General features: G+C 37.1%; 1 protein-coding gene across 1 annotated transcript in view; it reads left to right on the forward strand.

Moving 5' to 3' along the window:
• The first annotated feature begins 5095 nt into the window (after nucleotides 1-5095).
• The window catches only part of LOC129268425 (polyglutamylase complex subunit TTLL1-like), a 33451-nt gene continuing 13760 nt past the window's right edge, over nucleotides 5096-24786 (forward strand). The window contains exons 1-7 of the mRNA XM_064104493.1: nucleotides 5096-5317; nucleotides 14657-14722; nucleotides 17855-17997; nucleotides 18437-18541; nucleotides 19956-20031; nucleotides 21521-21655; nucleotides 22952-23060. Coding sequence (XP_063960563.1) covers nucleotides 5280-5317; nucleotides 14657-14722; nucleotides 17855-17997; nucleotides 18437-18541; nucleotides 19956-20031; nucleotides 21521-21655; nucleotides 22952-23060 — 672 coding nt within the window. The 5' untranslated portion in view covers nucleotides 5096-5279. The remainder of the gene's footprint in view (nucleotides 5318-14656; nucleotides 14723-17854; nucleotides 17998-18436; nucleotides 18542-19955; nucleotides 20032-21520; nucleotides 21656-22951; nucleotides 23061-24786) is intronic.

Genomic DNA, 24786 nt, shown 5'->3' on the forward strand with positions numbered 1-24786 from the left:
TGTTCAAAATTTTCTATATCGCTTTATTCCGTATTTTGATAAGTTTGTCACTGTCTTTATACCAGCACCTTAATATGCCAACATTTCTGTATTGCTTTATTTTATTTTTTTTATGCAGTCACTCTATACTGCATCAAATTGATACGGACTAAAGCAATAGAGAATTAAGAATCTTGGCTCGATCATCACTTAGTACTTTATGCCCACAAACTTTTCTTTATTACTTTATTCCGTATTTTGGTGAAGCTTAATTGTCACTCTTTATTAGCACCTAAATAATTATGCCCCCCCCCCCCAAAAAAAAAAAATATATATATATTATTGCGTTTCAACTTTACTATATCGGTTTTTACGTATTTTGTTGAAGATTTTATACTAACACCCGAATATGCCTCCCATTTTTGTTGCCTTATATACTTTTCCTTCGCTCTACCCCCCGCCCAGCCAGACATTTCAAACCCAGAACACCACTTTTCCCGCCCTCCGGTCAATAGTAATTATTAGAATCTCGGTTGATTCGTCACTATGCTCACCAAGTTTTCTTTATAAGCTTTATCCCGTATTTAGTGAAGTTTGTCACTATACTAACACCTTAATCAATTTGCCCATCAAAAAAATCAAATTGCGTTTTAACATGTGTTTTTCCTTTATTCCGTATATTTGCAGCTAATCACCTTTGAAATATACATCTGTTCCATTAAAAGTTCGTCTTGCTCTTTCTTGAGGAAAATAAAAATAAGCTAACATTGACAAAATCCATTTATGATAGGGTGACGATGGAAGAGTAGAAAAGATACGCAAAAATGTTGGACATAATAAAGTGCCCCATATAGAGTTTAACAATTACGGAATAAAGCAATATTGCGAAGGAGGAAAATTGAGAAACAACATAAAAATACAGCATAAAGTGAAAGTTCATGAATAAATAAAATCATGAACAGATGAAAAAAAGAAAAAAAAGACACAGAGACACGTAATAAAAGCAATATACACCATAAAGAATGAAGACTATAAACAAATATAACAAATTTATTTATTTATTTAAATATCTTTATACAGGATAACAAGCTCAGATTCACTGTTTTTAAACATGGTCCTGTTAAAATGGAATAACAATATATACAAAAAGATAAAAGTGTAACTTAGGTTCTATATACAAATAGTGAATAAATTCGATATCAATAACATTAAAATCAGAATCATCACTAGTAAAACAATTGTATAAAAATAACATATTCAATTTTTGAGGAATCAATTAAATGAGAACATTTCTCTCTTGCTTTATTCCATATTTCAAGAAATTTGGGCCTGTATACTAGCAACTTAAGATGCCCACCGACTTTTCTATATTGCTTTATTCCGTATATTTATGAAGTTTGTCACTCTATACTAGCACCTTAATATACCCACAGAAAATTAAATTGTGTTCAAAATTTTCTATATCGCTTTATTCCGTATTTTGATAAGTTTGTCACTTTATACCAGCACCTTAATATGCCAACATTTCTGTATTGCTTTATTCTGTATATTTTTTATGCAGTCACTCTATACTGCATCAAATTGATACGGACTAAAGCAATAGAGAATTAAGAATCTTGGCTCGATCATTCATTAGTACTTTATGCCCACAAACTTTTCTTTATTACTTTATTCCGTATTTTGGTGAAGCTTAATTGTCACTCTTTATTAGCACCTAAATAATTATGCCCCCCCCCCCCAAAAAAAAAATATATATATATTATTGCGTTTCAACTTTACTATATCGGTTTTTACGTATTTTGTTGAAGATTTTATACTCTCACCCGAATATGCCTCCCATTTTTGTTGCCTTATATACTTTTCCTTCGCTCTACCCCCCGCCCAGACAGACATTTCAAACCCAGAACACCACTTTTCCCGCCCTCCGGTCAATAGTAATTATTAGAATCTCGGTTGATTCGTCCCTATGCTCACCAAGTTTTCCGTTTTCTCTATAAGCTTTATCCCGTATTTAGTGAAGTTTGTCACTATACTAACACCTTAATCAATTTGCCCATCAAAAAAATCAAATTGCGTTTTAACATATGTTTTTCCTTTATTCCGTATTTGTAGCTAATCACCTTTGGAATATACATCTGTATCATTAATAGTCCGTCTTGCTCTTTCTTGAGGAAAATAAAAATAAGCTAACATTGACAAAATCCATTTATGATAGGGTGACGATGGAAGAGTAGAAAAGATACGCAAAAATGTTGGACATAATAAAATGCCCTATATAGAGTTTAACAATTACGGAATAAAGCAATAACGCGAAGGAGGAAAATTGAGAAACAACATAAAAATACAGCATAAAGTGAAAGTTCATGAATATATAAAATCATGCATAAAAGTTTATGCATTATGTGCGAGATGCGGCAAGACACATCTTGATGTCAGTGGGGCACGATTGACATGGAGGGCGCAACTTTTCGCAGAGGATTAGAGTGAGGATTGTTTGAGAGGATTAGAGTGAAGAAAGAAAGGTTTAATGAGAGAGATGATTGATGAGCTTGCCGGGCGAAAAAAAAATGAGGAAATTTGTTGACTTGGAATATTTTGGCGGAAGGAGTGAAGGAGGTTAAAATTCAATATAACGGGGCATTTGTATATAACCAAGAAGGATAACGCAAAAGTGAGTATATGAAATTATTTACAATTTCTTGTGCATACTTTTTTTTTCAATTTTGCCGTGCCTACCAAAATGCCACATTTATTTGAAAATATCCGAGAAGATCGTATATTGGCGGACCGATAGCGACATGATGTTTGCTCTAGAGGGGATAACTTGGGAGTTTAGAATGAAAAAAAGGAAGCTATATATATGTTAAAATAAAGTTTTAGGCCTACACGCCGACTACGAACATCAAGTGCAAACTAGTTGCGTGATTTTTTTGTTCCATGTTTAGGCCCCCTGTTGCCTAAACAGAGAAAAGTTCCGGGTGTTATTTCAGGTGACTCAATATACTCAATAGTAAACGCACATCGTGTTAAAATACATAGCGATAATATAAACGAAGTGAAAAAAATAACAAAATCCTGTTTGGAATTATTGGTACCATTATCTATAGCCCCTGGATCCTTAAATATATATATTTTCTAATTAATTAAATCACGGATCGTTGATTCCCTGGCCTGCTAACTGCCGCCGGGGAAACCTCCGTACGACTTGAGCGCTAAACCAGTTTCGGCTGTCAGCTCATCTCATGTGGCGTGCTGACTACGATGCTGGACTGCAGATCAAAAGGTTCGAGTTCGATTCCCATCAAGGACAGAAAAAATAAGGTTAGTAAAACAGTGTTATGTAATATGATATGAAATGAAATGTACAGTATGATGAATAAATTGGATGGAATGAATGAATGAGGAATAAATCCACCCACCATGTATCATACAGAAAACACAAAAAGAAAACGAAAATACGATGCACATAGTATTTTATTGAAAACCCGCCGATTTCATATATTTTAGTGCCCCTTCACCCCCCCCCCCCCAATCCCTAATCCCCGCCCCTCTCTCGCACAGCTGAAATACCCATTAACACGCCACTTCACTGAACGCCGATATCCCGCTGACTGAGCTTTGTTATTGTGCGGTCATGTGTGACACCGGTCGCACATGCTCTTACGCACGTCTAGCGATAAGAATTTTCACTGGGCTGAGCAGTTTTAATGGCGCTTGGGCACAATAGCGAATTTGGCCCTTTACACATGCAATACATAGACATTTATCAAAAAATCCGACTCAAAATGGTGGAAAAATAATTAATTTTGGGCATTCCATGTGACGGCCTCAAAATGCAGCCTTTCTCATCAAAATCCCTGAATCGTGTGCAAAGGGAATGGGTGCGCAGACATGGGGTACCATTTTTTTTTCAATCTGAAAACGAATACCCGAGGTTTTTTCCAAGAAAATCCTATATTTCTTTCAAATTTGTATGAGATATTTGGTACACTTACTCATGATAATATAAGGAACATTATTATCTGAAAGATTTTGTGAAATAAAAAGAAATTAATGTTAAATCTTAAAGAGGGTGGATAGTTTTGGTAATTCCTCAAAATCGGCATGTCACCATTCTAATTAATTTGTATATTATATGAATGTGTATGTCCTAAAACAGTCATGATGTGGATGATATGAAATGAAAAGGTGTTTTTCATGATAAATTATGCTCTTACATGTGTGGATTTTACTTTGTCGGGATACCCAGCTTTTTGAAACGTAGCTGCATGCAGACACTCAAAGTGCGCACCACCGCCTCTGCCGTGCGTGTGTTACGCGAGAACGATAATGTAGTCCTCGCTACACAATTGCGTTGTCAATCAGTTTTACCATAGAGCTATTACAGCTCTATGGTTTTACGAAGCTCATAGTCGTAGATACATTGCCGTTTCCAGACTTTCCTTGCATGATTGCATCACATTACAACGAACGGCAGAGCAGACTTTAGATCTAAACAGCCTTGATCGATATTAGGAGTACGTACCTCATTCCTACCTTCCTTGAAGTTTGAACTTGCCCTTGGCTGGGGGCTGCTTGCATATAACAAACCTCGACCGTCCCATCTTCCCCATTAAAAAAATGCAACCACGATATTAGCTGTTGCAAATAAGTATCTGCTCTCTGATTGCTAATATAACACTGGAACAATTTATAAATCAGAATGAATATAACGTACAGCACAGAATTAGAATTGGAAAAACTTCTTTTTTTTGGTTCTTCTCCGACTTCCCGCGTATTAGCCTCAGCTCATGTTGTTTCAGATTGACAAAAAGTTTTATTTTACGATTCTAATGATTCAAAAGAAAAGAAAGGAAAATGAAACCAACAGAAAGAACCCTTACATTCAAAGAAAATTCCAAGATTGTGCATCCTGTTTATGTTTTGGAAATGCATTGATTTAATTCTCACTAAAATGATATATAAACAGTCTTTGGGTTAATTGTGTCTGAATTCGTAGACTAGTACAGTGTGCACGTTTGATGTATGTTCTGTGTATGCAGTAGGACTGGCCGGGAATTTCATTCACTTGTGCGTGGGTGTACACGTGTACGGTATGAGTGTGTGTGTTTGTGTTGAATAGTGCGTGTGGAGACGTTACGTAATAAGGTCAACAGATACATTGCATGCAATGATCTTGTATACCGGGCCTCCTAAAGGTCATGAAGAGTTCAGTTCACTGGTCATGTACATGGAGAGATCCTGCGTGTCCCGAGATAATTTGATTCAATCGAAACCATGGGCCTAGTATACAGCTCAGCATGCCGAGTTTCAGAAAACTGGCTCTCCTATGGAATAAGTAATTTATTGGATAAAGTTCTGTAAATAATGTTATTCAGTTTGATCGTATATCTTTCCATAATATGGCCATTTCACATGGTAATAACCACTATCTCACTAACTAAATAGGCCTACCAAAAGAACAATAAAAATAATAATGTGGGTCGGGTGTAACGTCGATATAGGGCCTCGATATCATTTTATATATTTCCCCATAATTTTATTTTTTTCCTGAATATGTGGAATAACCGCTGAGGATTATATCTATGGTTCAGTCAAGTTGGTCCTTATTTTCAAATCTCTAATTGAAATATAATTCAAACAAGCCAGGGGGGCGGTGGGGGCGGTCGCCCCCCCCCCCCCAAAAAAAAAAAAAACGTCCCCAAAAAGAAAAAAAGAGAAAAAAGAGAGGAGAAAAGGAAAAGGGAAGGGAGGAAAGGGAAGAAAGGTAGCTTTGAGTTTTTTTTTTCTTTTTATTCTTTTTTTTTTCTCAAAAGAGAAACTCCTTCACTCTAATTGCTCTAGATTTATATATGAATTTTGCTTCCGCGCTGCGCGCGGTTAAATGACAATATTGAAGATCTCCATTGTTCCCCCCACCCTTTCTCTAACCCTGTTTTTCCACCTCAGCTATATATGTGTTTCTTGCCGGGTAAAGTTCAAATGTATACATTAGGGCATGGTTAGGCCGAAGTATATGAAGTTATCTTTTTTTTTAATTGATCGCGCAACTTCTGGTCGGGTCGGCTCCGGTTGGGTGAAATCTTTATATCAATTTCTGCCGTCACCTCCATAAAGTCAACTTCTCCCGCTTTTCAGCTCATTACTAAACAACCATAATTTTGGGGGCAAACAGGTTCCTAATTTAAAAAGAGGAAGGTATAAAATTCGTATCTTATTAAATAAAAAAGTACAATATTTTTTATCAAATTCTATTAAACTTCATGTCATTTCCCTGCACATTCATCTCCTGTCCTGTTTTGCGCCCTCAGTTTGAAATTTTGAATGACACCAAAGTTTCTTTATAATTCAAAATGAAGCGCTTCAGGATAAGTCAAAGAAATTAAGTATCCTTTTTATATAATTTCAATAAATCACAGAAGTTTCAACTTTTTGCGCACTATTTTCCTTGTAATGAAGTTCAATAATCTTAGAAAATTAATTGAATTAGAGCCGATCGGGTATTAGAGATATCTGCATTTGATGAAACGTCTGCCCTTTGAAATTTCAGAGTTTCGTTGTTCTGCGCGGGGAGGAATATCTTCCTCCCGGCATATACACTTCTTCTCCTCTGTTTTGCGAGTTAAAGATATGCACTGTCGCTAAATTGTTTGTAATCAAATCTGATCTTTCCAAGGGAAGTATCCAATATGTGTCTGAGAATACCGTTTTCTCGGGACCCTTTTCATGGCAAAAAATTGATAAAACGCTTTAGTTTCCGCGCTTCGCGCGGGGTTATTATCATTTTAATTTCCTCCATTGTTTTCCTTTTTTGTGCGTTCACAATCTTTTTTGAAAACAATGTTCAAAATCACAATATAGTCAACTGAATTGGAGCTGATATATAGGTACTAAAGACAAGAGAGACGGCTCCTTTTCATTTTAATTTATGAAACACCAAAAGCTTCGCAAGGGAGGGGGAAACTCCCACTCCCTGCACCCACCCCCTAGGGAGCGCGCTTCGCGCGCTCTGTAAGTGTTGGCACGCTTCGCGTGCATTTACCGCCCCCTCCAAAATGAAATCCTGGCTACGCGGTTGGTAGTGATCGAGGGACATCATCAACTCTCATTTGCATAATACTGAGTTGTGCATATAACTATTTTGTGAAAAATATAGGCTATGTGAAATTTGGAAATGCCATACTGATTTACTCATTTTTACATCCAATTTTGATGAATTTTTCAAAATTATGCTTGTTGGATTTTTTTCTATTGATTCAAATCAACATTTCTTTTTTCTGGGGTGGACTTGACCTTTAATTAAACATTGAACTGTGGGAGAGATGCAAAAAAAATGGCAGGGACAATGATTTACAAGCCAAGCACTGATCGATTTTCAAGTCATTATCAGAAAAAGGAGGTGAAAGAACGGGAAGGGGAAAAAATGCAATGAAAGAAAGAAATTATATAGAGAAAGAAAGAACGTAGGGGAGGGGGGTTGGGTGGGGATCGAGCTGCATGGGAACGAGTCGTTGGGAATTTGTCTAGTCTGACAAACTTTATTATTGCAATTCTTTGTTTCTAACTTGACAACCAAACGATACACGTCCCTCATGAATAACCGGATATATATTGTCACTCGGACTGTTATGAGTGAGAGAAAAGCAAAAAAACCCAAAACAAACATGTTGCGATATCGGCCTAAATTAATTGCATCATAATTCATAGTGTATTGAAGTAATATTATTTCTTCACACACACTTTCTTGTGAAAATGCCTATTTGTTCAACTGCATGGCCTATCCCTTCCCCAATAGGCCTACCCCCCCCCCCCCCACCTCACCAATCGCATAGGGTGGACAAAATAATACTGCACGAGCAAGTATTTGGCCTTCGGCTGTATAAAACGTGTAATTTTTGTTTGTCAACGAAACAAAGTACGAATCTCTTGTAATGAAAAGATCTCTGACTTCATAATTTTATAAAGTCAAAACTTATTCCCAAAATATTTTATGAATGTGAGAAAGACCAGCGGTCGAGAATACAGCATATACGCCAGTTTTCCCATAATTTTTCTTTCCACATGTAAATTGGCGGATCAGGGCTGGGGGCGACCAAGGTATATTTTGAAAATTGCTCATAGACATACATTTTTATTTATTTACTTTAATAATTGTATGCATTTATTCATTCATTCATGCATGGTCATTTATCATATATTCTGTTTCATTTCCCCAGTGTAAGAGAGTCTTGCACAATAGAGCTAAATGTACGAAAATTGCTATTATAAAATATGGGCCCGTCTGTTTTGCTGTTTCCACCAATTTTTATTTCAAAATCCAAAATGATACATTTTCTTTTGTTCCACGTTCCAATAAATAAAAAATCTTACTTGACATCTAACACGAAACGAGTGACCATTTTTGAACTTTCTTCACAACGTAAAATTTTATAAGAATCTTTTTACTATAATTGGCGACCTTGCCTGACACAGTCCAATTCGATATTGCCATAAACTATATAAATCGCTCTTGTACCATGATTGGTATACCCTGGCCAAATGGCACTGGATGCATGATCAGTTTCAAGTTTCCAATTTGCACCTTTCTAATGAGTCTGAGCAGAAACACAAGTAAAGAACTGTATATAGCTCCTTTATAGAGGCATATTTACAAATGATATGTTGGGTACAGGGGCGGATCCAGCTTCGCTGATATGGGTGGGGGGGGGATTTTTCAGTCACATTTTCCACAATCGGCCGCTCGAAGTTGATTTATGTATGTTTATTTGAAGGGGTAGTCCATTAGCTGTATTCCTATAAATCAACATAAATATTTAATAATCTCATAAGCCTTATATAAATAGTTCGAGCGCGAAGCGCGAGCTAATTTTGTATTTGAAATTTTAACATTCTGGGCAATGTTTGTGAGCCTGAACGAATCATGTATATATGCAACTAAATAATTACTGCGAAGCGTGAACAGAAATTTTAAATATACGTTTTGATCTGATCGAAAAGGAACCATGCACCTGTCAAGGACGTCTTGCAGTTAGCCATGAATGCGTTGCATATTTCAACAATCAAATAGAAGTACATTTTTACCTAAAGAAGGGAAATTCTAAGCTTTTTTGTAAACGTAAACAGGATATGTATATCACTGAACTATTGATGCGAGGGCGAAGCGCGAGCGTAAAAAAAAAAGAGATTTAGACTAAAACGGGACACATCATTCATGTTTTGTAAATAATGAAAAGGATGAGTAATTTGGGATCTTTCTAGATTAATAACATGAATAATGCGAGCGCGGATCCAGGGCGAAGTTCCCGGGTCCCTCTAGGAGTGGGGAAAATAAAAAAAGGGAAAAGAGAGGAGAAAAAAAGGAGGAAAAGAGGAGGAAGACAAAAAGGTGAGAAGAAGACTTGGAAAATACAAAAAAAATAAGAATCTTTCATATCACTATATGAATTTTTCGCTCGCACTTGCATGTTTGATATCGAGATACAAATAATCCTCAATGGGCTGATATGGAGCTTAAAATATCACGTTGCTTGATTTACAAATTGATTTTTTTTAATGTGCAGCCGTAGTCCGTTTATGGTCTGATCGAGTATCAATGCAGCTCGCGCTACGCGCTCGCATTATTTGTCAAGTACCCAATCTCTAGTCTTCGTATTTACAATAAATTCTCAAAATATTCTTATTCAGGTCTGATTGTCAAAACATATCAGCTCTGATTGTCAAAACCTATCAGCTAGCGCTGCGCGCTCACATTTCGATTGGTTAGTTATTTATCTCTATAACAAACTATTTAAAATCCCTTTTCATGACAATTTATTTTAAAAAAATCGGTTCGTGATTTGCGCTCGCATTAATTGTTAAAGATATATCAACCAATGCCTTCTATTCATAAATAGAAAAATACTTAGAATATCCAGTTTTCAAAAATTGATATTAACAAATTTCTCGCTCTTATTGGGCTTATTAGAGTAATAAATAAGATAATAACAATAACATTTCATGAATTGCTAATCACTATATTGTCTTTTTTTATAATTGAAAGAATTTTCATCTCGCGCTTGGGGACACTTAATAGGTAGATAATTTCTATTTTCATATGACAAAATGTCCTTAGAATGTTCCCGTCCTAGGTCAGAATAATTTCCGAAAAATATCCGCTCGAGCTTCGCGCTTGAATCATTTATTGAGTGCGATCCACATCCAGTCAGTTTCATTTTCAGTGTTTGAAATAGTTTTCAGATTAGAATTCTGCTCGCACTTCCCGCTCGCATTACGTAGGAAGATGCCTAATTACCCATCTTCACGCCTTACAAAACATGAACTAGTGTCCCGTTTTTAGCTCTAAATCTTAATTTTCCCCATCGCGCTTATTGCTCGTATTGTCTAGTTATATACCTATTCAGTTCAGGATTAATGCTTAGAATGTCAATTTTCTTGTTGGAATGTCAAAAATGTTCAGCCCGCACTTCGCGCTCGCATTATTCCATTCTTGAAATAGGCCATCATAATTATATAGGCCTATGTATCGTCTTCATGGCTACTACAATCAGAACAGGTCCCTTGTTTATCAGGCCAGAATATATATGAAAAAAAAATCTGCTCGTGCTTCGTATTTGCAGTATAGTTATTAGTTAGATGTTTTATTTTCAGGACAAAATATGACATTTACGAAAAATTTTAACTCGCGCATCACTCGCACTATATTGAATAGTACGTATAGGATTATACATTTCAGGGGTCGCGGAAGCGAGGGGGGACTCCAGCCCCTGCTTTTTTCCATAACCGTGTTCAAAAAAGTAAAAATGACCATTTGATTGTGATTTTTTGCATGGTCACCCCCCCCCCCCCCAAAAAAAAACATTTGACTCAGCCCCCCTCACTTTGAAAACCATTCTGCGGCCCCTGCATTTATGTTGTTTTATAAGAATAAAGCTGACTGTTAGGTATACACCTTCAAAGAAAGAAACAAACAAAAATCAACTCAGAGCGGTCGATCGTGGAAAATAATGGGTGAAAAATTCCCCCCCCCCCCCATATTCGTGATATTGGCCGCGAAATTGATCTGCCTCTGCTATCATGTTAGCTCGTTCCATTCTTATTTCCTGTTTCCCTTGCCTCATTTGTTCTTTCTTTTCCTTTACTTGTTATCCTCTTTTTTTTACCTTGCCCTTTCTTCTTTTCTCCCTTTTCCCACTTCCAAATTAATTTCCCTTCCCCAATGCATGCGCTGAAATATGACGTGAAAGACATGAACACATCGTACACGCAAAACTGTGTATGAACAGAATGCATAGAGTTGGATAAAGCGTGAGAGAATGTCAGGCCGAAGCGCCGAGCTGAGCGAGCGTGACCAATGTCCATCGCATCGCATCGCATGCAGCATGCAGTATAATGTATCTCGCAGTTTCAAGAACCATGAACCAATCTTGTCGCACGTGGAAATTTGTAGCCAAAATTTTGACAGACTCATCTCTAATACGTTTTCATGAACGTCAAAATAAACTACTGTAACATGTGAACTACAGGTTGGAGGGACAGCATAAGGGGTAAGTTAGTCCACATTTTTTTAAATAATTATCTAACCCATCTAACAAAAATTAATCGGTTTCCTAGCTGTGCTCCTCGCCGAACTCGCTGGGGGAGAAACTCGACGGAGGCCATGCTAAAACTAAGGAACAATGATCGACGAGCGCGCACACGGAATTAGCAGACTACGCTCGCAGGGATATTTCGGTTTGCTAAAAGTGGAACGGCTAGTGATCAACTAACAGGGGGAAAAATCAGTCGTGGACGAAAGTGGGCGCTATATAAGTGCGCATAAATTCAGCGAACTGTCTTTGAAATTCAGCCGAGGAGAATGATTTTATTTCTCGGAGTTTATTTAAAATTTAATATTTCCAAGAAGAAATTCTGTCAATTTCGCATTGAATCATCATCAGCAATCGTTATTCAATAGGAAAGATCCATTCAACTGGAATTTTTGTATCCTTTACCAACACTATCCACGAGCTTTAACTCAAATTGTTAGGTGCGCAGACTTGGGGACCACCATCATTCATAGACTCTTATTTACACCAAAACTCTTTTTTTAAAAATTGGCCATTAATTTTTGTTTTAAGTTATGTTTGCAAAATTTGAAATATGATTTCTTATACAGCACCTTTTCTCATTGATGTATTTATTATTCATTAAAATATTTCTGAAAGAATCTTCATGATTGAAGGAAGCAGAATACAGCTCAGAGACCAGAGAAGAACTTATGCCCCAATTTTTTTGTCCATAACCTGAGTGATGCTTGTCAAACCTGCCAACCTTTTTGTAATTCAAATTTGACTCCTGCCCCCACAAAAAAAATGTGCCAACCCACCTTATTATTATTGTTTTTTTTTGTGGGGGGTTTACTGGCGAATGGTGCAAATTGCAAAAGAAAATCATCCATGACATGGACAGAAAAATAAAGGTCTAACCGACACATTTTTTATTTTCAGTTACAGCAAACAAAAAAATATTTATTTTGTGTCTTGTACGGAGCCTTTAAAGTGCCATTGACTTGGTGAGATACTTAATCTTGCCATGTCAACATAATAACCTTATAATGTCGACATGGCGAGATACATTATCTCGCCAAGTTGACTTATAAAAGGTTATGTCGACATGGCGAGATACGTCATCTTGCCAAGTTGACTTATAAAAAGTTATATGTCAACTTGGCGAGATATTTTGACTCTCACCGGGCCTTGGACACTTCATATCTTGCCATGTCGACATATAATGTTTTATAAGTCAATTTGGCAAGATACCGTATCTCGCCATGTTGACATATAAGTTTTTATAAGTCGAATTGGCGAGATAAAGTATCTATCCAAGTCGTCAAGTCGATGGCACTTTAAAGGCTCCGTAGTCTTGCCTTCTGACAGATAAAGTGACTGGATATAAGAACATTCCCGTTTACTTGGAAAAGGTTTTAGAACTGTGTGTACATGTATAGTTTGTAGATCCAAATACGGTAAAAGAAAAGTATGCAGATTGAGGTCTACAGCCAAAATTTTCTATTAAAGGGATGGTCCAGGCTGGAGATATTTATATCTCAATATTAAAATAGAGTAAAATTCACAAAGCAAAATGCTGAAAATTTGATCAAGACGGATCACAAATTATAACGAAGTTATCGAATTTTAAAGTTTTGCATTTTTCGGGTGAAAAAGTTCTAGGCATGTCTTTATGAATATTCATTAGGTGGGCTGATAATGTCATATCCCCACTTGTTCTTTTGTGTTTTATTATATGAAATTAGGTTTATTCAAAAAAATTTAAGAAGAACTGAAACAATTGGATTGACAACTGATTAAGTGCATTAGATATTTACTGCCGCAACTTATTTCATCATAATGGAGACACATCATTTATGAGAAATGAAACATCCTATTTATGATTTCATGTAATAACATAAGACAATGGAAAGTGGGGATGTGACATGATAAGCCCACATAATGAATACTCATGACGATGTGCATATAACTGTTTTCACAAAATATTGATAAAATTTAAAAATCAATAACTTTGTTATTTGTTATCTGATTTTGATGCAATTTTCAGCATTTTGCTCTGTGAATTTTACTCTGTTTATTTAGATATAAATATTTTCAGCCCGGACCATCCCTATAGGGCATGTGAAGGAAGCAGAAAAATGGGATAATGGCCACTTTAGACAGGTTGCCTTTATAGCCAAGTTATGTAAGTCAAAGATATTACAAGGGGAAGATCGGACACTTCAGCGATTTTTTGAAATGCTCGATTAATGCTCATGGGGAAGGGCGCCCAATAGCGTTGAGTAAGTAAACCATCGCACATCAGCATGCGGCTGTGTATAAAACATATTGGGAAAATGAGAGAGGGGATTTTGGAGAGGTCTCTAGGGCGGCGCATGGAAAAAATTATAATTCTGTCTTTTATTACCCAGAAACCTCTGAAATATATATCTCTAATTTAAGAAAAAAAACTGAATTTAAAAAAAATTATTGTAAAAATCGTCTATTCCTTCACCCCTTCACCATTTCTCTCATATGTTTTGTACCACAACCATATCGCGATACGCAAAGGTAAAAAAAAACTTGCTCAATGCTGTAGGGCGCTCTTCCCAAGCATTTCATCGCACGGTCTATGTACTGTCCGATCTTCCCCTTGTAGTATCTTTGTGTAAGTACATGTAGCACACTGTACACACATAAATTTCTTTCAAACTTTTTTGGTGGCCCCACTAAAGTGAGGTTTTCACTAAAGATATGTGGTTGCTATGACAGGTTTGACTCTGTCTTATTTTGATCAGACGCCCTTGAAAAACATTGAAGAGAATCCAATTGCATCGCATAGATTCTGCCTATTAAAAGGTCAAGCGTTAAGAACAATATGTTATTTATAATTTGTTATACGCTATACAAGAACTGACTATTAGTATTATTATTATTATGTTGATTCATCCCACACTTTGCAAATTAGAAATCTTAAATAGAAGTCTGAAAATATATATTTTCTGCTTTGACTATTTTCGCCATCATAATATTTATGATAGCGAAAATAGTCAAATTGATTGGTTGCCAAATAAAAAGAAGACCCCCCTCTTCTCCCCTTTCTATTTTTCCCTGTCTCTCTCTTCATTTTTATCTTTTTTGATTTGTTTCAGGAGTACGGTAGGGACCACTAGAAATATCTTCAATGTTGACAGTGGCTATCGCATGCAAGATGACCAGTAAGTCAAGATCTGAGACTTTCTGAGTCCATTTCATAAAACCTATTATGATTACAAATTTGCAAAAAACGTTTCAAGCTACTGAAATCATTCAATATGATTGGCTGATAGTAAACTTGTTCATAGTTATAAAGTCTTAAACAAGTCGTTATTAACTGGCCCGAGGGGGGGCACTTCCATTGACGAATGGATACCAGGTGCAACCATGGGGTTTCGAAAAGCACCCTAAACATGTTTTTTCCTAATTCTGAAAGTATAGGCGTGTGAAACCCTAACGTTAAAAAGAAACAAACCGGTAACAAAACGGCTGTTTTGACCCCCTAAACAAGTACAGCGATATTTTAATTATGTCACGGACATCTGCTTTACCTTTACTTACATTGGGTTTAGTACTCCCCCACCTCCCACACCTTGCTCCAATCACCTCAAACACGTAGTGTTGGGGCAAAAAGTACATCCTTTAGGCCTATATAAAAGCATTTTAGTCTTTTTTATACCCTTGCAAATTTGACCGTAAACACACAGCTTTCCTGGCGAAATATATACCATTTTCAGTATTTTAGTTTTTTTGACACCCTTATTACGTTTATACGTAAAGTGCCCAATCTTAAAAAAGATATCCTTTTTACGTGTTTCTTTGTTCGCGCCTGGTATCCACTCGTCATTGAAAGTGGCCCCCAGGTGAAACGGACTCTGGGTTGTCTTGAGCAAAGTATACCAAACTCTGATTGCCAGTTCTCCACAGTTTGGTGATATGGGATGCCATCCTTTGCCCAATCAGTGCATATTAAGACAGCCTCTGTCAAATCTGTTTCTCTCATGCCATAATCTAATTTTCATGAGTAGAGAATACATGTAATAACATACCTGCCAACCATTCCGATTTTGGCAGAATTATACCGATTTTTCGACCTCCATTCCGAATTCCGAATTTTCAAACCAAAATTCCGATTTTTTGGGTAATCAATTTAGTGTTGAAATTATTGAAACGGCTGTATGATGCGACTAACGCATGCACGGCTGTAAGACGCACAAACGACTGGATGATTTTGTAGTGTGGGAGTGAGTTAGAGAATGTGTAGTGGGCTAGTGGTATATTGCTTAGTCTGCTGCGCTGATTTAACGGCTGCACACCGGCGCAGTTACTCTAACTTTTAGATCTATCCCACGCAATTTTAACATTGATCTGTACTTTATTTTTTCGAGCAATTGTCAAATTTTTAAGGAAGAAAGGAGAATTTCAACTTCTGATCTCAATTGAGCCTTCGGAGTCGGAACACCAAATCTACTTGCTTCGCTTGCCTAAACTCCCGGCGCCCGCTGTGTTGCTGCGCCTCAGTCTCGCCGGCGCATGCCGCACCGCAATTGCTGTGGTGGGTGCGGGTCGGGCGCATGCAGCCGTTAGTTTCGGCTCCGTTTTTGTCATTGTTGAAATCTGCTTTCTTATACCAACAAACACTTATCCATTGTACGTTATGATGTAACCTTATCCTCAGTCAGTAACCCCTGTGTGATGAAATAACATGAATAAGATTGTCAATGTTTTGCTTATTTCCCCTTGATGCATGATTGCATTGATGATGTAACGTTAGGCTGGATAAATAAATGTTTGATTTTTTGGCACATCAGTTTTTAATAATGTAGGGGCAACTTAAATCTAAATTCATCATAAAAAATATGCCCATGCCCAAAATTCAATTGAATTCTTGAAATTATTTTTTTTTTCTAATTAAAAAGAGAATCTGTATATTTTTTTACCAATAGAGGGCCTCACAAAAATATGCTCAAAATTAAAGTTTTTGAGAGCTCTGGTGAACAAGAAAAATTATTCCTTACAGATTTAAATGAAAACAAATCACACCTGAATGAAACTGGGTGGGTTTTTGTCACAAAAGTGATATTTTAAAGACCTTTTTAAACTTTTGAATTGATAAATTAAGGTCGACTCTATGTAGGTCATCCTCTGGTGTGCTTTAAAAAGTGTAGGGAAATGCTACTTTTACATGCTGAAAATGCAAACAGTCCCTACCGTTGGAGCGGGCCGGACACCCGCTCGGCGCCCTCGTAGCCCCGGGGGGGGGGGGGCACTCAGTATATAATGCATAGTGGGTATGTGCCGCGGAGGGGACCCCCATTTTTACACTCAAATTTCCGTTCCAAGGCATTGCATTTTTGTCTTTTTGAGAAAAAGAACAAAGAAAGCCGCTCCAAGGCATAGCATTTCCTTCTTATCGAGAAAAAAGAAGAAAGAAATCCGTTCCAAAGCTTCGCATATTTTTCGTTACGCCGTACGTTCCGGTACGGTCGCATTGATCTGCTAGAAGGAGCTGCAATTTTGGTGAAAAGCGGCCGTAGAGCGCTTTTCGACCATCGCCTAAGCGCGAGCGCACCTGGCGGAGGCCGCGCTAGCTGCGTCATGCACGATTGCCCGTTCCATAGCCATGCATACGCACTCACAGAGATACGGAGATCCGTTCCGAGGACCCCCGGTTTCACAAACATTTGTAATTCCGAAGCCCGTTCCGAGGACCCTCCTTTTTACAATAAGCCCGCTCCAAGGCCCCCGTTTTTTGCCTCGCCCGCGGCACACCCCTACCACTTTTTTGGTCGAGTGCCCCCCCCCCCGGGCTCGTAGCTTTGATACTGATTTTTTATTATCAAAGGTTGGCAGGTATGTAATAAATACATGCTTGGATTTCTGATTATGATATAAAAAAATGGGAATATACCATAATCTTCACAGAAAAATAATATGATTGTTTATTTTATTGCAAGAGTTTTAATTAACATAATCACCCTTCTTTTATATGTTTTATTAATAGCCCTCACCATCTTGAATTTAACCTGTAATTATGCATGTATTTCACCTGGATAAATCCAGAATTACATATATTTTTGGAGGGGCAGAGACAACGATTCTATTTTTTCTCTCTTTTTTTTTTTTACATGCAAAAGGGGTAAGTTTATATCAGTCCAAAATCAGACTTACATATACATCCCCAGAAGAGTTTTTTTTCTTCAAAATATAAATTTAAGAAAAACACTTTCCATAAGGAATGGGGGGACTAGTGCTACTGTGCCTATTATCGTACCTGTGTTGTAAACCTCTACTTTGTTCTCGTTGTTAACCAGAGTTTTGAACCACTTTCCAAACCATTATGAGCTGACACGCAAGGACTTGATGGTGAAGAATATTAAACGTTATCGGAAAGATCTTGAGAAGGAAGGGAGCCCCCTGGCTGAGAAGGATGAACAGGGCAAATACATGCACTTAGGTAATTCATTGATTTTATTTATTTATTTATTTGTTTATTGGTTGACTGAATGATTGATTCGTAAGTCCTTATTTCATTCACTTATTTATCTTTTTGTGTATTCATTGAATCATTCATTCATTGTTTTATTTTATGTATATATTTGTTTATTTATTTACTTATTTATTTGTAACTATTGATTGGTTTGTTGTTTGGTTTGTTGGGTTGGTTTGGTCGGTCGGTCGGTCCCGGGTGAGGTGGATGGGTACCCAATCCCGGTATGAAGAAATTCCTTGAATGCTTGGGCGCCTATGTAGCTGAGCTAAAGCCGGGGTAATAATGATTGCAGGGCCTGTCGGGAGAACAATTTTTGAAACTGAAGTGGCTACCCTGGGTAAATATGTACACCGCTATTATTATCATTATTACTTTCTTTCTTTTTTATCTTGATTTTGTTTAGACTTCATCCCAGTCACTTTCTTACTGCCGGCTGACTATAACCTGTTTGTTGAAGAGTTTAGGAAGAATCCGTCTAGTACCTGGATCATGAAGCCTACGGGAAAAGGTAATACCCTCTCCTTCTGTCTGTCCATCCTTTGATATCTGTCTGTCTCCTTTTTATTTTTGTCTCCTCTTATATCTCTCTGTCTCCTCTTATAGCTGTCTGTCTCCTCTTATATTTGTCCGTCTCCTCTTATATCTGTGGCAAAAAGAAGCTGCTGAAAACTGCTTATCTAATAAAAGAGAGCCAATGGAGTAAATTAGAAAGTCAAAAAGGGGCCTAAGCTTTCGATCCTAGCAGAATCTTCGTCGGAATATCTCTCTTATATCTCTCTGTCTCCTCTTATAGCTGTCTGTCTCCTCTTATATCTCTCTGTCTCTTCTTATATCTTTCTGTCTCCACCTATATCCCTCTGTCTTCTCCTATATCTCTCTGTCTCCTTTATCTGTCTTTTTACTCATATCTGTCTGTTTCCTCCTATATCTGTCCTTTTACTCAGATCTCTCTGTCTCATCTTATATCTGTCTGTCTCCTCTTGTATCTGTCTTTTTACTCCTATATCTGTCTGTCTCCTCCTATATCTGTCTGTCTCCTCTTATATCTGTCTGTTTCCTGTATCTGTTTACTCCTATATCTTTCTGTCTCCTATATATGTCTGTCTCCTCTTATATCTGTCTGTCTCCTCCTATATAGACTGTTCTTCTCCTCATGTATCTGTCTGTCTCCTCCTATATCTGTCTCCTATATTTGTTGGTCTCTTATATCTGTCTATCTCCGTCTATATTTGTCTTTCTCTGTCTCTCTCACCTCCTCTCTCTTCTCTCTCTATTCCCCTCCTCTTCCATTTCTTTTTTATCTTGCCACAGGGACCAAATTTGTGGAAATTGCTTCCACTTGGTCTAACATTTGTTATCTCTTAAATTTTCTTTGAGAGCTACTCAAAGTCTCTCTCTTTATTTATCTCTGTCTTCTTAAACATCTTGGCCCATATTCTGAAGTCGGGTTTAACTTAAAGTCAGGTTTAAAGTTGTGGTTTAGGTATGGATAGCCAATTGCTACATAATTCACTAACAGTAGAGATATCTTATTTCAGCTCATTTGGCTCTCAAATCATTCATAATTGTCTAGGAAGCATAAATAGATTATTGTCTTCATCATCGATGAATCAGGAAAGAGCACAGTAAACATAAGAAACATACAACTTAATACAAATTTTGACACTTTTGGCTTCCCATAATTTTAGCACAGAGTTAGACCATGGTCTAAGTTAAACCTGACTTCAGAATACAGGCCCTTGAGTTATTTTACCAAAAGGGAAATGGTGCTATGATGATAGTAAGTGTCAGTAAATTTTTTTATTTACATAATTTACCAAGCAGGCCAGAGGACACAAATAATACTTAGATTATATATGTTTTATGTTAAGCTTTTAATCCACTCACTTATATTTCTATTCATTTTTCCCCCTTTTTTTCAGCACGTGGAATAGGCATCTTTCTAATCAACAAACTATCTCAAATCAAGAAATGGTCAAGGGATAGCAAGACTTCATCGTGAGTATGATGGTGATGACGATGTTGGTGATGATGATGATGATGATGATGATGATAATGGTGGTGATGATGATGGTGTTGGTGGATTCCTGTCAAAAATGATTTGGCAACTTGTCTAAAGTCTGTGCTGCGAATTTCAGCAGGAATCCCACGATAAGAATTTTATGTGTCCTTTCATCACAGTTTTCCTGCAGTCCCTATTGTTTTATCTATGGTGTCTGTGATGATGTGTAATGACTTGTAACAAGGTGCCCTAAGATGGGGACAGATGGTACTAAACACGGCTCTATGTGAAAGGGCTTTTATCATTTTAAATGAACATTCTGGCTCTGTTGGTAGAGCGTCCATCTCACAATTGGGAGGTCAGGAGTTAAAGCCTCAGCCGCGTCAGACCAAAAGACGTTGGAAGTTACTGCTACTCTATTTGGCATTTCAACAATTTAAGGTATAGAGCAAAGTCAATCTGGCGCTGCGCAGTGGCTGCCGGGCCCACAATCAATTGGGAAAAATGAATTTTCAGACTATTTTTGTTTCAGATTCTATTTCACAAGCATATCCAACATCAACTGTGACAGAGAAATGTATGGGCCCATGCACAAGCATATAGAGTCACTATTGTCCCCCGACGATTGGGCCATGATATTCTTTGTATGATCTGGATACTGAGTTGCAATTTTGTCTCTTACATTTTTAACGTTTTCCTTTTTTTAATAGCATGTTGTACTCGTAATATGTAATATTTGATATTGTTGGCATTGCATCTATCTTTGCTTTCTCTTCCTCTCTCCTATATCTTTTTTTCTTCTTTCCTCCAATTTTCTGTTTCTCCATTCTCCCTATCCCTTTTCTCTTGTAAGCCAAGTCTGCCCCTACTGTAGGTTGATTTGAATGTAAAGAGGTGGATCGGCTAGAATGTAAAATGTAGAGTGCTATGCTTATTTCGGTTATCTTTTCGTTCGGGTCGACTTTCTGCTGGGGCGGACTTGTACTTTTGTTAAAACTTTGTTGCATGTCCAACAATCTATTATATGTTTCAGTGCTCCATTCGACCTTGTTAATCGCCTTTTTGTTCAATTACACCCAATAATCCACAATGCTATTCAATGACTATGCCAATTGTTACGCATTTCTTTTTCCCTGTTCTTACTGTTTCCGTTCCACACGTACTTATTAATTTTTTATCAACCTAATTTCATATCGTCACTCATTTATGTTTCTTGCTACTTTTGCAAGGTCGAATGGAGGTCACTCTTTATTGTGTATTGACTGGCTGTTTTATTTATTTATTTGTTTTTATCCATACATAATATACCTTGTTTGTATATTTGCGTTTTTTGTCAATTTATATGTCATATTTTTTACCTTGTACTAGCATTTGTAATTCAGCCTTTGGCTGCAACGAATGTTTTTTGATGTACCAATAAAGACCATTATTATAATATTATGAATTCGGAACAATAATGTGTGGATTTTCATTTTTCTCGGACAGGTTCCAAGCTCCTTCTGCGAAGGATGCCTATGTGATCTCAAAGTACATTGATAACCCGCTACTGATTGGAGGAAAAAAGTTTGATCTGCGAATCTACGTCCTAGTCACATCATACAGACCTCTTAAATGTTATTTGTAAGTATAATGGGGGTGGGACCTAAATCTGCACAATTTGTTTACCAATGATAAAAACTGTGCCAATTTTATTTTTGAATAAATTATCTTTCACTTATTTGTGGTTAAATAGATGAGGGTTGCTAGTCATAATAGTAGAAGGGGTTCGCCAGTCATATAAGTAGAAAAAAGGGGAATTTATGTCAATGTGTGCATTTTGGTGATATTTCACCTTGAGATTATCATCTGCGTGAAGTCGTTGTGTTTTGTAGTAATTACGTTGAGCAAAGCTTTTTTAGAGTGATTTTTTTATTATTATTATATAGATAGTGATACAAGTAGAAACATCTGGGGCATTTTCACGGTAACTGACGTTACACGGCACAATTTTACACACATTTTAAGCAAACTCCCATCATTTGTTGTTTTAGAGATAATCATACACACAATGAAAAGTGTGTAAAATTATGCCGTGTAACATCAGTTACCGTGAAAATGCCCATTAGAGCTTTTGGAACAACGTTATGCATCGTGTTGCATTATAATGATTGATGTTTTGTGAAAAGATAGAAATTTTAAGAAAAGTCGATTGAGAAAATACAAATCATGGCTGGGCTATAAAATCCTCATATCTCAAAATTTGACAATTTTGAGATCGTTTAGAAAAGTCTGTATTTAAAAAATATAGCAATGGTGGCAGTCTCATATTGTCTGAAAACAGACTCCTGATACAGTCTCTTGATACCTGTGATGAACTCTTTCGAACTCTAAAATCCAGCTTATTCTGAGTTGACATCAACATATTTAAATTTTGAGATTTTTTCAGGTTTTTTCAGCCCAGTCACGTTGGATGTACAGTATGCCAATTTTCTTTTCCTATAAAAATTTGGCAGCTCCGCACCATCTGTCATTTTTGTCTCGCCCACCAGAGGTGAAGGCGAGACTTAGGGATCCAAATGTTGTCCGTCGTCCGTCCGTCACAAACCTAATGACACATAACTCCACAACCGTAAGTTGCTTTTCAACCAAACTTGGATGGTAGATGGACTTGGGGGACCTGCATGTTATGCTGCAGTCGGAGGTCACATGGTAAGGTCAAAGGTAATTTTCAGGTCAACATTAAAGTTTACGTGCAAGGCTCCTATGACAAGTGTTATTCCATCCCAGTCATTTCACAATGAAGTTTTGATACAATTCTGTTGCATGCCCTCGCAAATCACAATATTTCTGGTTATTTTCATAAGTGGGCGAGACACAAAATCGCTTTTGCCTTGTCTTACACTTACGGTTGATATTTGTTTTTATTTTTCGATATAGATACCGACAAGGTTTCTGTCGTTTTTGTACCGTCAAATACAGCGCTAACGTGAATGAGCTTGATAACATGTTTATTCATCTGACCAACGTATCAATTCAGAAATTTGGGGTGAGTTCTGTTCTTTAGAAGATTAGAATATTTTTCTTTTGAGCTATGATATTCTACCTTGATTATTATTAGTTTTTGCTATGGGGATGACAGTGATTTAGGGGTAGTCCAGGAGCCTGTTTCATAAAGAGTTACAACTGTTGTAACTTTGCCATTATGGCAACTAATAATAATAATAATTAACATCATTTATATAGCGCTTATCACAAAGAATGTCTCTAAGCGCTTAAGGAAAATACATAGGAAGACAAGAAATTTCAGCTAAAATCAAATTATACATGTTAACAGTTGAAAGTAGACAGTTGAAGCCGCATGGTAACCTACCATGGTAACCTTGATTTTTATTGGCTGCTGAGCCCTGTTGCCAAGGTAGTTGCCATTAATGGCCAAGTTACAACAGTTGTAACTCTTTATGAAACGGGCCCCAGATTGGGCATTGTTGTATGGAAGCTCTCTATCCCAAAGCTAACATAGAGGGATCCTGGGGGCTGTTTCATAAATCTGTTCGTAAGTTAGGAGTGACTTTAAGAACGACCTGGGATCCTCTCTTGTGGTGAATGATATTCACCCTTGTTCATTGGTGATTCATTTTAGTGCTTAAGAAAGGTTCACCAGTCATTCTGTGAGTCGCTCTTACCTTATGAACAGCTTAAAGGGGAATGAAACCTTTGGAACAAGTAGACTTGTGTCGAAAAAAAAAAAAAGAATAAGAACAGAAAGTTTGAGAAAAATCGGACAAATAATGAGAAAGTTATGAGCACTTGAATATTGCAATCGCTATTGCTATGGAGATCCTCTATTGGCAATGCGACAAGGATGTGTGATGTCACATGTGAACAACTTTCCCTTTGATGGACTATATACCCTCAAAATGTCTCTTTTTGCTTTTTCTTAATATGGTGATACAAACTCTTTATCCATGATGTATTCTTTAAAAATCTGTATTACATGCCCTCCTATAGAAAAAACACATGATCTACTGATAGATGTGATAAAAGAGGCAATTTAAGTGAAATATATACTAAAGTAATGGGGAGAGTTGTTCACAGGTGACATCACACATCTTTGTCGCATTGCCAATTTGAGGATCTCCATAGCATACAGTAAGTGATCGCAATATTCAAATGCTCATAACTTTCTCATTATTTGTCTGATTTTTCTCAAACTTTTGTTGATCTGTTTCTTTGATTTTTCTGTTTTCACACAAGTGATCTTGTTCCAAAGGTTTCATTCTCCTTTAATGAAACACCCACCGGACTCCTAATCCCTAACCCAGGGCCAATCCTCTCATCTCCGAACCTCGAAGGACTGGCACTGGGATTGGGAGTCAGGAGGCCCTCTATGTTAGCCTTGAGAACGAGAGCTTCCATAGATCAACGTCCAATCAGGGGCCACTAACACAAACTTAGCAATTGATCGTCGAACATAGTTCTACGATCGATTCCATCGACTACAATGTACAATCAATCGTGCAAATCAAGCGTACGATTAATCGCTAACCTTTGTGCTATGGGACACTGGACCAATTTAGGGGCAGCTCAAGGATTTTGAAAATCGGTGGGGGCCACTAAATGATTTTGATTTCTATATTATATATTGGTTCCATGGCATTTGCTCAGTTATAAATTCCACACCCTAGTTGAATTACCAACTTCAATCCTGGATTTAACACTATACCCTACACTTAATCCAGGGTTCCCAGCCCATCAGGCAAATCAGGAAATAT

The sequence above is a fragment of the Lytechinus pictus genome, chromosome 9 (genome assembly GCF_037042905.1).
Source record: "Lytechinus pictus isolate F3 Inbred chromosome 9, Lp3.0, whole genome shotgun sequence".
Classification (NCBI taxonomy): Eukaryota; Metazoa; Echinodermata; class Echinoidea; order Temnopleuroida; family Toxopneustidae; genus Lytechinus; species Lytechinus pictus.